At 44.8% G+C, this 16,265-nt stretch overlaps 1 protein-coding gene across 2 annotated transcripts in view; it reads left to right on the forward strand.

Annotated features, from left to right (window-relative positions):
* Window positions 1–16,265, forward strand: part of SEMA5B (semaphorin 5B) — a 135,034-nt gene that overhangs the window by 10,817 nt on the left and 107,952 nt on the right. For both annotated transcript variants that reach the window (XM_075153924.1, XM_075153925.1), the window contains exon 2: window positions 4,795–4,894. In XM_075153924.1, coding sequence (XP_075010025.1) covers window positions 4,795–4,894 — 100 coding nt within the window. The remainder of the gene's footprint in view (window positions 1–4,794; window positions 4,895–16,265) is intronic.

The following is a 16,265-nucleotide window of genomic DNA, read 5'->3' on the forward strand; positions in this document are numbered from 1 at the left end:
AATGTGTGGTCAAGTTAACACAGCACAAAAGTAGGTTTGAATATCTGCAGAACAGGTATTTATTTATTCCCGTTGAATCTGGCAGGCCCCCAGTGCTACACGTACGCTCTACTTCATTGCACAAGACTACTTATTTTACAGGAGCTTTATGTAATGTTTGTGGTTCAGGTTGTCTTTTCTGGAATGGGGTCCCTGTACCTTCCTTCTCGTTTAACTTCCCTATCTTCCTCCCTTAAGGTCTTTTTATGATATCTTTGAAGCTTTTCTGTGCAATCCTCCTGTTCTCAGCAGGACAGTCATGTTTCTACTGTCACAACTGGTGGCATGGTGGCACAACTGGTAACTATACCTGGCACTAGTCACGAGGAGCCATTCCAGAATAACACAATGTGTGGACACCTTGACCTACACTGCTACTCAAAACTATGAACATGGCTCATACAAACAAGCCTGAACTGGCTTTCAACTAGGCAGCTCCAGTATAGATAATGACTTTGCAACTGGCAGTGTGGTATTCATGTTGGGCTGCAAGCTCTGCCCAAAACACAGGAGAAATACTTGGATGAGTAATTTAAGCCGAGGTTTTTGCTCATGCATCCTCACTGGTATTCAAAGCTAGCTCAGGTAGAAGCGTGGATAGTTTATATGTAGGTATACCCTTATTTTGCACAAAGAATCCTTGGTCCTGTTTAGTTTAGCTTCCTCTGCTCCAGACTAGGAAATCCATGCTGAGAATTATTCCAGAAGAGATGTTCTTGAATAACACAGTGGTTAGCCATGCTCCGTGCACCTAGCAACAGCTTTGCAATTTCAAGGCATGGACATTTAACCTCTCTGCTCTTGCGTGGTGTGTGCTGGATGCACAAAGCTGTTACAGCCTGCTGGAGACGGGAGCTACAAGTGGGCTCAAGTGAGATGAAGCAGTAACTGCTGTCCTTCAGACAGGGAAGTCTCAACTCAGTGTTTACATACTTCTTTCCTCCAAAACACACAGTGTAAGGGTGAGGTGGGGAGCAGCTGGTTTTGAGGAGATGAAGGCTCAAGTATTACCAGGTTTACCACATCTTCAGAAGCTGATCCAAAACCCATCAAGCTCAGTGGAAAACCGCCAATGATTTGAAGAGCCTCTGGATCAGGCCTTTAAACCCAGCTCCTGCAATTTGGCACGCTGTCCCGTGTGCAGCTGACTAATCCTCATCCCAGTCCTGTAGTCTCAGGAAGCTGGTGCAGATCAGTGTGCTAGCAGACTGCAGGGACCACCCTCCGAAATGGCAGAGGGCCTCTTTTCACCTTGTCTTATGCATGCATAATAGCTTGAGCACAGCTGTGTCTGCAGACTTACATTTCCTGCGAAGCTTTGTCTTCTTTGCAGCCGGATACCTGGACCACCTTGAGCTGTGGAGGGACTTGCAGAGTTTCAGACATCTGAATCAGATGTCTGGCGATGGACAGTGTTGGAAACTATTAAACTTTTGTTCCTTGGTCCTCGTGTGGAGGAAGTGAGAGCATGGATCTTTAACCTCCTGGAAATGATTAGAGATGAGAAGCACAAAGGAGGCCTTGATGAACATTTTGCCCCTAAGCCATGTGGTTCCTAGCTTTCCGGCTTCTGCTGCCGACATGCAAAGCCAGGGCCTTGGTTTTTAATTTTTCATACTGTTTTTAAACAGATACTTTTGCAAATGTAAACATGCCCCAGCACTGAAGGTTTCCAGCCAAATTAAAGAGTCAGCACTGGAAAAATCAGCCTTCTGAGAAAGGTCAAATACAAGCAAACTCTGGAGTTCATTGGGTCCATATGTGTAAACTTCAGCTAATATGGGATAGACCCAGGGCAGCACTTACCTTGCACAACTGAGCTAGTTTCAGAATGAAAGACTGGAACTGTCCTTAGGGATGCCTGTGGTCTGAGCAGTAGATTTGAATGTGTTGAATGAAAAAAGACCCATGACCTGACTCATGGTTGCATTTCCATTCCACTTTATCCCTTCCCTCTTAACACGAAGAAGGAAGGTTAGGAAGGAAAATGTGCCATTTGGCATTAATTCTGACAACTCACATTTAGACATTCTTATCTGGGACCATGCTGGGTTTAATAATCTCCAACTACATGCCTATAAAAGCTTAATTTTGCTATGAGGATGCATGCCTTGCAGCCTTTAATTTAATAACCGGGAAGGGTTTCTTTATAAGTTGTACCACCTGCAGTAGTAATAGAAATCAAGACACTGCCTGTTATTTCTTGGGCTTGATTGACATTTCAGCCAACATGGAAAGATTCAAGCCACCTACTGCCTTTAATTTTTTTTTAATTATTTTTACCTGTAATTTGTCAGAGCTTGCCATTAAAAGGAAGAACTGATGAGTGTACCTCTCTGAAGTGAGGAGCTTTTGCTTGGAGCAGATGAAGAAACATACTTCCTGCCACAGCACTGTAATAGTGGGTTAGTCAGTAGGAAAGAGTTGGTAGGAGAGGAGGTAAAATGACAAGAGAAATTATGGCCTAAAAGCAGGATCCTTAAAAGGTATCATCATTATATAGCAATCCCCTAATCCCACCCCCGTCAGCCAACAGAAATGCCAGAGATCTGCAGCACATGTCAGCCGGCTAACCTGCCTGAAGGGTGTTATTGTTGCTGGTTCTGCTGCTTGGCTCAGAAATGTCTGTGCAGCTAAAGAGCTACAGGAAAAGACGACAGAGCCCCAGTAGTTAGGAGAATGCCAGAAGTGAAACTGCGGTGCCTCCCTGATGCTAGTACATCATTAAGGGTCCCAGAGGAGCGTAGGAGGTGGAGATGCTTGAAGGTTAGACGGACTGAGTTATTCCTTAACTCATGCCTTTTCGTTGAAAAGCAGAGGAGGTACACGTGTTGCGTGTGGTTACTCAGTGTGACAGGAATGCTGAGAAGGGCTGGAGGCCTCCAGCTCCTGGCGACAGGGTTTTTAGATTGCAAGGATGGAGGTCTCATTGTTGGAGAGGTTCTGGCAGCGGGGCATGGGACCAGGCCTGATGGTGTCCAGATCCATGGTAAGGGGGCTTAGGAGCTGTTATGAAACATGGTGGTGTTCAGGGCAGAGGCAGAAGCTCCACGACAAGGTTCTGCTTTGGAATGAGAGGCAGGACAAGTGGAGTGTATGGACTTTCATATGTATTTTCTTAAGGTTTTGATAACTGAAAGGCTTGATTAGGTTTCATCCGTCCCTGGAGGGAGAAGGGACTTGAACTTGCTCAACAAATATCACTACGTCAAAGGTTTTAAACCATTGCACATCTGTAATCCTACAAAGCATGCCAAGATGCCAAAGGCCTTAATGAGATTCCTCATCAGCATTGTCATCTCACCCCTTTGGAAAGGGGAACTAATGCCCACAACAAAACATTCAAACCTGACTGCCTTCAGTGAGAATGAAGTGAGACTTCCCAATTTATCATGGGGGATATAAAATGACAATGGAGCATGTTTTTTCAGAGCTCTTTCAAACTGGTCTGAACTGCATCATTATTGTTATGAGCCATCAGGTCATTGGCCTGTGTATTGGTATCCTGTTGGCATGAGGCCAGAAGATATTACCTTTCTTGTTGAGCCTCCTGGATCTTCAACATCCAGTCCTTGAATGAGGCAGGGTTACTTGTCAACAGGTCACAGAGGGATTACAGATATACTGATTTGGTCTCATTTGTGCCTTGCTCCCTCAGATGTTTGGTATTCTCCATGTATTTAACAGCCAGAGTAGTTAACTGTTGGAATAAATTCTCAAGAGAAGTCCTCACAGTAAAGCTGGATGACTTTCTGAAAGATCCGTATGAATCTATTCCCAGTTATTTCGTGCAGTAAAGGTGTAAGGTGAGAGGTTGAAATTCTGTGATCTGTGATACACACAAGGTCAAAGTTGGTAACTGTATTGAAAGCTGGGATTCTGTGAATGCCCTAGCATCATGCCTGAGAGTACCCTAAAAATAGTAATTCAGCTTTTTCTTTAAACAGGTGTATTTTTTATTACACCAGGACTATCTGCCCTAGAGCTCTCAGTTGATGTTGTGTTAATAGATGTAGCTTCTGGAAGAGTTTTGTCTCCATGAGCATAGCGTAGCCAAATCTATTGCTTTGCATTTAACCTGTGTGATTGCAGTTTGGACAATTGCCTAGATTGGCAAATCCAAGCTAGTTGATAGAGCCAGTCTCAAGCTTCTTCAGTCTCTCAGCCACAAAGATGCTGTGGTGATCCTCCTTGTCTAAATTAAGGAAGGATTTAACTGATGGGATCCCAGATGTTCGGTAAAGTGAAACCTAGAAGAGAACTTAAAAACCAAAAGAGAAGGTAATTGTCATTGGAGCAGCCAGGTCTTGAGTGCAGATCACTTCTACTCTAACTCGGTTTTCAGTTGACCCCACCTGCTCTTTCTGGAGGGCAGCAGTTTCCCTTTCCTTAGCACAGAAGGCAAAGCTATGGAGGTGTTATGGCAGGCAACCTAGTCCCTTTACACCACTTAACCCTGGCACTGAAGATGGTTCCCCAGTTTTAACAGAAGTAAAATCGAGCTGCTGTTGTCTCCGAAACCAATGCTGACACTCCATCTTGGATGTGAAAATAACTGCTAAGACAGCCCTGCGTTTACGTGTGGTTTTTTGCACATTCTGTGGAGAATCAGAATAAATAGAAACCCTTTAAATAGATTATTAATTAGCCTTCCCTGACAGATAACTTGGTAGGAAATCCATTAGTGGATGTCCGGGTGAACTCATGGCTTCTAGAGCAGCTTTATTGTTTTCTGCTTTCTCATTTTCATTGCAGATCTGAAGCCCTGGGTGTCGAATTTCACCTATCCAGGTGTGCATGACTTTTCTCAGCTTGCACTGGATGCCAACAGGAACCAGCTCATTGTGGGAGCAAGGTAAAGATAATCTTTTAATTAGTCCAGAGCTGCTGCTCAAGCTTTTTCCCTTCAGGTTCTGGCTTCAGAGGAGAGTTTGTTTCCAGCTTATGTGGCCAGTGTCCCCCTCAAAAAGAAAGCTATAATTTATGTAGAGGGATTTAGACTCCTACTATAATTGCAAAGAAGAGAAAATTACTAGAATTTAAAAAAAAAAAAAAGGTGCAATCAAAATTACTGGTTAATGAAGCAGAATGCTGGCGTCTCCCTCAGTATCATGAATGTTAGAAGAGTTATAGTAAATCATTCTGCACCATCCCTCTGCCAGCACAGAATTTGACTTTATGGTTTATTTGCCATGGCCAGACTTTCCCTCTGTACCAGGTTCATCTATGTACCTTTGGGTAAGTCGTAGAGGCAATGTAAATGCTTTCTTCTCTCAGAATTCACTGCACAACCCGTTGGCTTCATCTTGCTGATATAGCCAGATCCTCACCTAATGCATTTTGGTGCAACTCTGTTGTTCTGGCATATATTAGCATATATTTTCCTTTATTTTTAAACATTATTTTTATTTAGAATGCTATAAGAGGACAGTGGAAACACACAAGGTGAGCGTAGGTAAGCTCTAACAAATTTAGAGCTGCATTTGTACACAGGGAAAAGAACTATGGTTCAGTGAAATAACATACATCAGGAGTGGTTGAATCATGAGCCCCAACAGCAACTATTTTTATTGCATAATAAGCAGATAAGACAACCCAAAAAGAAAAGACTAAGCATGGTCTAACAAATCAGTTTAAGTATATGTCGTGGTTTAACCCCAGCCAGCAAATAAACCCCACGCAGCCGCTTGCCCCTCCCCCCCTCCCCCCCCTCCGGTGGGATGGGGGGAGAGAATCGGGAGGGCACAAGTAGGAAAACTCCCGGGTTGAGATAAAAACAGTTTAATAATTGAAATAAAACTAAGTAGAACAGTAATAATAACAATGAGAACAACAACAATAACAGAATATACAAAGCAGGGATGCACAATGCAACTGCTCACCAACCTCCGACTGCGTGTCATGAATGGGGGGCGAGCCCCCCCCACCTGGTTTTTATACTGAGCATGATGTCACATGGTATAGAATACCCCATTGGCCAGCTGGGTCCACCACCCCGGCTGTGCTCCCCCTCCGGTGCAAGCATCACCCAGCAACAGCCAAGGCATCAATGGGCCATCAACGCTCCTTTCACACCGAACCCAAAACACAGCACACCCCGCAAGCTACTGGGAAGAAAGTTAACTCTGTCCGAGCCGGAACCAGGACAGTATAACATTTAGAATCAGATAACATTGTGGTAGCAGTCTCTGCTATTAATGAAAATGGAGGAAGAGACTGCTTTCTTCCCGGGTTATTCAGCTTTAGAGGACAGGGAGATGCGGAGCAGAGCTGGAAGAACTCATGATACGAAAGAGAAAAGAGCAAGATGTGTAGCAGAGGGAGAGGTTTTTGCTCCACAGAGACAACTGAAGTATGATTTAATATACATTTTCTATGTGTATCTGTGCAGTAAATAATAACACCTTCCTGTAGCTGTTCAAATTGCCAGAGGCCCTCATGCTTTTCATACAGAAACACTTTACTTTTCAAGCCGCGCTTTACCTGTGCTGGAGTCTTTAACCAGCAATTATTAATATTTATTACTTCAGAATGGCATTGCTTTGGGGCCGGCCGTGAGCAGTGCCTTCTAGCAGGCATTCCACAAACACAGGCACATCGTTCTGAGGAATTTATGGTTTACATAATTTGGCTGCACGGCAGGTTTCCCCCCGCACAGACACTGCTAACACTGACACGCTTCACCCCTGGTCAAACCCCAGCAACACATCCTGGAGGGAGTCTCTGTCTCCACAAGAGTTTGTACGAGTGTGGTTAGACATGAGGCTACAATATCATTACAAACAGGGGAATGACAGCAAATTTGGCTTTCCGCTGGAGGTAAAATATATTGCAGTGTATTGCCTCATGAGGAAGCAGTAACAAGTATTTATAGAATTTGCTTGGAAAAGTCAGTTTTCATGACTACCCACCTGACTGGGAGACTGAAAGTTTCGATGGTGCCACACGGCTCTGCCGAGCAATTCTTCATAGAGTTAATGGAGATGTCATTTCCCAGGGAGGTTTTTTTGGATTGGATACAGGCTTGGTCTGGGGAAAGTGGGGAGTGCTGAGCCCTCTCCCTCTTCACCATCTCATTTCCACCCTGTGCGAGGTGACAGGGAGTGCTGCATGAATATGGGGGTGTGAATGGGGTCCTCGGTGCTGCACAGCTCTGGGTGCGCTGAGCTCCTGGAGCTGTGCCAGTGAAATGGGAACGGGAAGTAAAGACTTTTCTGTTTCCTCCTTCTCTGATAAATCCACACCTTGTTCTGGACTATTTTTAGGGGTGATTTTTTGAGTCATTAGTTGCTCGTGCACCATCTGCTTGAATTTGCAAATGAAACAATACCTCAAAGAGATAGGAGCTGTCTCTATCCATCTCTACAGGGTGTAATTTATGAAACCTAAATTTAAATGTTAACCATGTTTAAATGTGCTACTGTAGATCATATTAGTAGTAATGCCAGCTATTCTGGGGTTGTGGAAGGAGTTGGGATCAGTCAGGGTGGAGTTTATAAGTACTCCCACTTCTCAATTTCCTGGTTAAGATCATTCTCTTAGATGATAGTGTTATAAATTATTTCAGACTAGTTCTTTCTGTCTCTTTTTAAAAGCAGTATGACCTCACCACAACATCTCTTTAGCTTAGCTCATCCTGTGTTTCAAAGCTTCACAGAAAACACTTCCTAGAAGAAAAGAAGATCCTGGGGCTCACGAGGGTTTTTGGTTTCAGGAATTGGACACAGCATGACTGAAACTGTAAGAGGTATTGAGGGCATGCCATGCAGACAGCGAGCTGGAATAACACGAGCCTCAGATTTTTAAGCTTTATCCTTATCTGAGAGCCCTCCCCAAATGACTGGTACTGTCTGAGTGCAAACCAGAGGAGTTTGATAACTCCACTGCACCAAACACCTGCCAAGTCAAAATCCCAGAAACAAAAGAATTAGTTTCAAAAGCCCACCATGGTTTCTAAGCAACGTATTTACTTGTCACATCATTTGTAAAATCCAAACACTTGCAAGTAAGGATATGAATAGTTTAGAACATTGTAAATCTCACACTACCCATATTATGAGCCACATTTCATTAAGTATAAAAACACACATTTCAAAAATTCATAACCTTCGTTTTGACTCATAGTTTGCATGTTTTGTTTTTGCTTTAAATGCAGTGTTAGTATTTTAATGTACTGTTTTTCTTCTGTGAATGAGTGATTGTTTTGAAATATCTGCTGCTTTTTTCAGCTCTTGAGTGCATGTGATTACTATTTGAGCTTATTTTAATGGGAGGAAAACCAATTTTCTAGACCTCATTATTATTGAGAAAAAACTTGAAAATATGATCTGAACAGCTCAAAAAACAAGACACATAAATCCCCCCGTGCATTAAAAGAAATGTTGATTTTGGGAACTTGACTCCTGCTTTTTCTGTGCTAGCTATCAACAACGCCATTTTTGTCCAATTGTCCTGCTTTTTTTGCAAAACACTTTCTTCTTTCATCAAGAATAAGCCTTGCATTTTTCAGACCTGAGAAACCTTCCAAGTCAAAGCTAATAAAGGAGCTGAAATGGAAACTGATTGCAGCCTTGACTATGTAGAAACTTCCATCCCTCTCTAATAGCATGATCTGGAATGCTTATTGTCTTTACTTTCAATCTCTTTCCCATTATTAGATTTCAAATTTAACTCTGCTATACAGCATTCCTGGTGAGCAGTTTGCTTTTATTAACTGAGGGTCTATTTGCTCTACCTAAACATCTGAAATCGAAGAGTAACGGTGAGGAAATGGGTGGCAGTTTCTTGCAGATTAGTGTCACATAATGAGCTATCGTTTTGAATTATAGACACAAGTTGTACATATGCCGCCACGGCAGAAGAACCACAGGGGAGATTATTCTGGTACCAGAACAAAGGCTAGGAGACTGGGACACTGCTCTTTTGTCAGTAATACAGCTGGCGAATGGACTGGGAAGAACAGCTTGAATGAGCTGCTGTATAATAAATGGTTTAACAAAGGAGATAAGCTGAATTTCCTAACTCGATGGGCAAGCAAAAGAGACCTGTGTTAAAAAGTGGTGACTTAAAAGATGCAACTGTTTGAATTGATGGTATCTGCTTGCTGTAGCTCAAGGTCAGATCTAGATGCTGTCAGAAACCATGGAGAGCGGCAGCCTGCCTGGCAGCCGGACAGACTCAGACCCTTTGCCTACGCCAGTGTGCCCGTGCTGTGATAGGGATGCCAGAGGTGATGGTGGTGGGGCAAGAGGAAGCCTCCATCCCCATTCCTGCAGGATGTCCCAGCTTCCTTTCCCTTCCCCATCCGTAGCAGAGACATGCTGGCCTTCTCCCATCCCCACGGCAGTGATTTCACCTGCATGTTGGGTAAGCAGGGCTCTGCTCTCTCACCTGTGCTGTAGGCAGGGTGCCCAGTCCCTGGGGAGGGTGGGTTCTGTGGGGGAGGTACAATGTGTAGCTGTGACATTCCACCTTCTCCAGGAGACGTACTCCTTGAGACTATCTCATTACTGGCTGGGCAGAGACAGGAGCCAGTAAAGAAATGATGATATGAAAGACCCTGCTTGGAGTCAAGCCAAAAAGCATGCTTCAGAAGAGCTCCCTGGCGAGGAGAACATAAAAGGTTTAAAGGAGGATGGTTGAGACACCGTGTGACAATCTGGCACAACAGCAAACTGAAGGGAAACAGCTTGGACAACAGGAGGATGGTACCCAAACAAATGGCTGCACAGAGAGTGGCTGGGAAGCCCTAAGGGAAACATTTGACTTTTCCCAGAAGGAAACTGTGGGGGTGTCAGCTCAGGGCAGTAGCCTGCTGAGGCTGCGGATGTGAGAGGCATGGCTACAAGGGTTGGCCCTTTGCAGTTAGTGGAGGTGTTACTGTAGAAAACCAGCCAGAAAGCGTCATGACCAGAGTTCCTCATAGTTCTGCCTGCCAAGGGAGCTGTCAGCTCCATCAGGAGATGGGAAAGAATCATCTCTCATGGTTGTCGCATGGGGAACTGCAGCTCAGAGGCCCTTGTCATAAATAGTCATTACCAAGAAGAGCTTGGAGGTAGAGTGTAGTGAGCAAAGTGCATCAACAGACTCAAAACTGGCAAGTAAAGTGCATGTCATTCTGGACTGCCAGACTTCTCTGCAATAAATGTAAAGCTACTAAGTTGCTGGTGATGCACGTCTGGATGCTTTGATTTTCATACTTGATTTAGAGCTGAACTGAATATGCCTGTTAATGCCAAATAGGTAGGTGCAAGAAAGGAGATACGGTTAGTTTGGGGACCAGGGAAGGTGCTATATGAACTTACAAAGGTTGTTTTAGGGGGAGCACAGCAGCCTGGGCGCACCCCTTCTTGTCTATTATTGCTCCTGGCTCTTTAAGCATTAAAACAACTCCGGATCATGCGGGCTTAGGAGCTGAAGACTGAATGGAGTGAGTGATGTCCCAAAAGAGTTGCTTCAAGTTGCATCTTGCAGAAATATGGCAAATTGTAAATATACTCTAGGATCCTCTGGTTTGGCACCCTGAGTTTATTGAGAGTCTCCGGTGTATGATAGATTAGTCTGTCAGACACCAGGTTTGATGCAGATTTCTGGCTGAACATAGGCTCTTTCCTGCCTGCTTGGCAGAAAGCTCCAGAGCATTGCAGTAAAACTCTCAAAACCTGTGCTGCTTGGAAAATATCACTCTTACCCTTGGGCACCTTCAATCCTGTCCAGATCTGGACTGCCACTGAACCCTGAAGAGAATAAGTCTCTGCAGATTATGTTGCCTGAGCAAAAAGCATTTTGCAAACCAGGAAATTCAGTGGCAGAAGTCAGGTCAGAGTTGATCCACAGATTTAGAGTATCAGCATTGGGTCTAAACTCTGTCAAGAATACTTTCTGTTGCCAAATGACCAGGGCCCCTCACCAACATTTATCCTCACAGGGCTTCTGTGAGGCAGGAAAGCACTAATAATTTCACACAATAGATGGGAATCCGAGGCCCAGAGGGATTAAGAGCAAGCCTGCCTTGTGAAAAGGCTGTGATGCTGAGACATGTGATCTGAAAGGCAGTGCAGTGCTGCACCTAACACAGCTACTCCTGCAGCAAGACTATGCTTTCTGAAGGTAGCAGTCAAAGTCTGCACAACCTCAGAGGTCTCTGCACTTGGCTAATGTGGACACAGCCAAAGCTCTTCTATGGACTCACAGAAAACTTGTGGCAAGGGTGGGATTTGGACCCTTTACTGTTGTATTTCCACCTGGTAGTTTAATCACCAGCTCTCAGCCTTGCACCTCCAAAGAAGACGTAAGTCTTCAAAATGCTCATGAAAGTCTGTGAGTCCCATACACTTACACTGGGACAGTGGGGCTTCAGCATGGCTGAAAAAGTCAAGTCTCATACAGCATGGAGAGACTAACATGCAAACAAGTCAACATTGGCCACAACCACATGGGCATAGCCAAAGGTTACATAGTCCAGAGGCTTGTCCTGTTATCAGCCAGGAATGACATGCCATTCGTCCCTGACTACAGGATTTGACTCAATACTTTTCTGAGACAAAATGACTGAGCTGAGTTACTGCCATTCCTGATGGCTCGCATTAGTATCGCATGGTCTTACGCCAGCTTTACCCCCTCCTAAGTCACGTTCAGCTGAGAAATTACCTTGCCAGTTGAGGTATTAATGAGGACGTGAGCAAGCAAAGAGCATGATAATGTTTTTGATTATATCCAGATCGTAGGAGGGTAGCTGAAAGCACTGCTGCAGAGAAACCTAGAAAAACAAATACCATCCTTTCTCACAGTGATTTTTCCTATCAGACAAAAGAATGCTCTAATTAAAGTTGCATCCTTGTATTCGGGGGCAGGAGGGGGGCAGATAACATGGTGATGTGAGAAGAAAAGGGAGAATCAGTCTCTGAAATTAACAGAAACTTTCAAAGGACCATTGATGTTTTTTAAAGAAGCTGCCTGACCTGCATGGTAAAGAATATGGTGAGGTGAGAAACCTGTGATTAGACATTGCAGCTAGTTAAATCCATAATTGGGGGTGCCTGTGCACGGTTTCTTTACACAGGGAACAAAAGTGAGATTTTAAGTACAGGTTTTAACCTTTCTGGTTGAGCCTGGGATAGTTCAGAGGGAGATTTTCCTCTCTGATACTGTGCCAGGTGAGGTCAGCTCAGCCCTTGTATAAGTGTGGAGGGGTAAAGCCCCACTGGGGTGTCTGGTTCTTACCTATAGAGTTTGCTTTCCTCTGCTGGTCTGCAAGGAGTCTGACTTGCCATATCCCAAATCTGTGCTGTCCCTGACTTATACCCCTTGGGGAGGAGGGGAAGAGGTGTGGACAGGAAAGGATGGAAGGAGAATTTTTGTAATTATGGGATTCTGGGAACTTTGGAGCCTGGCCCAAATTTTGTTCAAAGTGTATTTTTTTTTTCTTAGTTAAAATTTGTGCATTTGCTTGAGCACAGAATGTGAATTTTAATTAACTCAGAATAAATAAATCAAATAAAATGCTATGCTCAGTTGTCATGTGGCTGGGCTGGACCAATGCACAGAAGAAGCCACAGCTGTAGGAGAGCAAAGAGACAACTTTGCCCCAGGTGTTGTACGTGGAGAAGAGGGTGAGGCAACGGCAGTCTCTGGGCTGTCAGCTTTGTTGGCAGAGAAAACAGTTGGTCCTTCAAATCGCCTGCAAGCCAGTACAATCCACCTCTCTGCAAATGAACTCACTGGCGTGGAAGTCCATGCACTTTTGCCCATCATCGGAGGAACCAGGCTATCGGCTGACTCATGGCCAGTGCCTGTGCAGCCAGTGCTGTGTGAAAGGCAATCTTGGCGCAGCACCAGCTGATAGGAAGCATCCTTACACAGCGAATTGCAGGCCTGACTGGAAAATGAAAATGGTGATACCCTATCACAAAAGCAGCCACCCATGAGAGGCTCACTTGCTTTAGTAACACATTGAGAATAATTAAGTTTGAAGATTGTATTTCAGAGTGGGGTGCGAGCAAACACAAGGTCAGGATATTTTGGCAAAAGCCTTGGAGGCTTGGACCTAATGTGTTTTACAGCATCACAGGATGGGGCTGCAGAGCAGTTTCCTTTTGCATTACTGAAAATACTCTCTCTTGCTTTGGTTAAGTTGGTGATACGTCAGTTTTATATGGCAGGGCTCACCACAGTGACTTGCATATCACTGTATATCCAGATGTTTAGGTGCTAAGCCTACTGTTCTGTGCCACTGCAAAGAGAAAGGATTGGTTGGCAATAACTTAAGTTCAGCAGCTGACTCTATCAGTATTTGCATACAAGTCATGTTGAACTCATCCAGAGTTTGAGGAAAGCCTGACAGAACTGAGCATGTTTATCAGCCTAAGTAGGCAGGTAGGGGGGCTGCCAGGGAATATTTGAACGATAATCAGTGCGTCAGAAGAAGAGGAATTTTACGGTTTGGCTTATGAAAGCACAACTAAAAGTGATAGGCAAATAGGAGATCAAAGGTCCCCGTGTGGCTAGGGGCCATATCAAGGTGCTGTAAGTGCTCTGTGACTCTGCCAACTGGATGAGAGGGGGAGAGAAGAGCTGTCAGTTGCATGTCAAGAGAGACTTGAGGTGGCATGTGGGATAATACGTGATGGTCTGAGAAATGGACTCACTCTTCCAGGAAAATAGGAACAAACCCACACACGAGTTTTGAAAATTTGGCTCAGTTTCCATCTCTGAGGTTTTGAAGAAACTCATCTAGTGAAACAGAGGGAGGGAAATGTAACAAAAAAAATATGGAAATTGGACTGCAATTACAAAAAAAATCCCATTCCCGGTTCTCTGAAGTGTGTACATACGGCTGCCCTCCAGAAAACAGCTGGTTCAAGGTGTCTCGGAAGCATGGCAAACACTGTCACCCCCAAGGAGGTGGGATCACATTGGACCGAGGCTGCTCCTCTCCTGCCCTGGGGAAAGAGAAGGGCCAGAGACACCAGAGCCAACTTGCTGCTCCTCTTGCGAGCCGACGGAAGAGGGGACACGGCTGTTGGTCCAAGGGCCGATCCCCTTCCTGCTTGTCCCTCCCACAGCAGCAGCTATCCGTCTAGATTTCTGAATATTGGTATAGTCAAAGGGTGCCACAGCTATGCTGTTGTCCTGCATGCTCCACAGTTATAAGCATCTGCCTCTTTTGACTCTTCCTAGAGCTGGCCCTGAATATACAGCATCGAGCCTGAGCAGATCTGTGCCATGCGCCCTGTGCCATTAAAGCTGATGGTAGTTCTCCTCCATTGACTGGAATATAGAGGTTTTGATTTTCATCCTTGTTTCCACTGAGAAGTACTAAATGGGCCTCAGTGACAACCCGGAAACAGTAGCTGGGACCCTGGCTTAATTTGGAAGCTGCTCAGTCAGAATGATATGCTGCTTGCATAAGGAGCCTCTTCTAAGAGGATGCTCCTCTAACTCTGGCTGGATTTATCACTGAGAAAAGTTGCTTTGGGAAAAGCAATTGCTCATACAGCAACTGCATCATATTACTGTATGCCGTTTAGTATGGTTCTCTGTTGAACATCTATTGATTTTTTAAGGAAGAATGATGTACTGGACAAGTTTTTCTTCAATAAAAGCAAAATTACTGGTGAATAAGGATCCAGCTTGTAAGGGAGATGCTGGCTCTCCACCTTTTCTCCAGCATATGTATGCCAGGCCCTTCAAATGAATCACTGGAGTAGCGTTTACAAACGGAACATCACATCACACTCCGAAGCAGGCATGTAGTTAACTCCTTCTGAGAGCACAGGTCAGAATCATCCTTCAGGAGCTGGGTTTCTGAGGATGGTTGGCTAGTTCAGAAATGTGGATAACCATCTGAAAAGTTCAGCCACAGCTGGACCTGCGTAGAAGCACTGTGCATTAATCCAGCATGAGATTTGGTAGCCAAGAGCCCTGGGGTCTGATCTCGATTCTATCACTGACTTGCTGTGTGCTTTGCAGAAGGTAATTTAACCTTTCTGTGGATCATTTTCTCCATTAGTATAAGGGGGGAATGATACTAACCAGCTCCCAGGGAGTCGTGAAGCATGACTAAGCTGTGTTTGTCATGTACTGTGGAAGTACAAAGTATATCTAAGGCCTCCAGGAGCAAAGATAGGAAGAGCTGACAGGAGTTGCTGGCTCCTAGCCCAAGGCTCAGCCCCAGCACGTGGCTTCCAGGAGTGCCAGAAGGGAGCATTAGGTTTGTCACATGCATAATTCTGTGTCTTGTTTCGTGTCACCCAAAGGACCATGTTCTGTTAATTATTTTTCTTATTATCCGTACTGTGACAGTTGTGAGTCCCTCTTGCAGACCTGGCTCCTGATTGCAGCACAATCACCTCCTGAGGAGGGGAAGTGGAGAGGGAGGTCCTGATGTCTTCTCCCTGGGATCCAGTGACAGAACGTGTGGGAATGGTTCAAAGCTGCGCCAAGGGAGGTTTAGACTGGACATTAGGAAGAATTTCTTTACCAAGAGGGTGGTCAAACACTGGAACAGGCTTCCAAGAGAGGTGGTCGGTGCCCCAAGCCTGTCAGCGTTTAAGAGGCATTTGTACAATGCCCTTAACAACATGCTTTAACTTTTGGTCAGCCCTGAACTGGTCAGGCAGTTGGACTAGAAGATCGTTGTAGGTCCCTTCCAACTGAAATAGTCTATTCTATTCTAGTCTATTCTACAAGCGTGGGAAATGCATTCCCAGAGCACCACGAGCCTACCTGAGTCTCCAGTACCTCACCTGGACTGTGTTGGATGCGTGTTTCAGTGCAGTAATAGCCCCCAAAAGGGAGAGCAACTCTTCGCTCAGTTCTCTTCAGCTTTCCCTAAACGTTTTTTTTTTTGCATGATCAAACATTATTATCAGCTTCTGTTGGCTTTGTTTCTACTTGCAGAGTAATTGTCTGCGTACAAAGAGAGGGGGCTTGAGATAGCCTGCCCTGTAATGAGGGAGGGGTGAGCTTCTCACATCTACTATAAGGTGCAGGCAAGTAGCAACATGTGAGCAGGTGTACATGTCTTGTAGTGATACAGACCAGCTGAGGTAAGGCAGCATATTGTTGGTCTCTGTGTGCGTGTCAAAGTCCTGAGAGGTTCTGGTGGTGGTCAGCATTAGGGATCTTGGGATGTTCCTCCTGATCTACCACAGCAGAACTGAAAAGCGTGCTCTCTTTTGCTTGGAAAGAGCACCTTTTAATCAGCCAGCACAGTGCTGACTGAT

This window comes from Calonectris borealis, chromosome 6 (genome assembly GCF_964195595.1).
Source record: "Calonectris borealis chromosome 6, bCalBor7.hap1.2, whole genome shotgun sequence".
NCBI classification, from domain to species: Eukaryota; Metazoa; Chordata; class Aves; order Procellariiformes; family Procellariidae; genus Calonectris; species Calonectris borealis.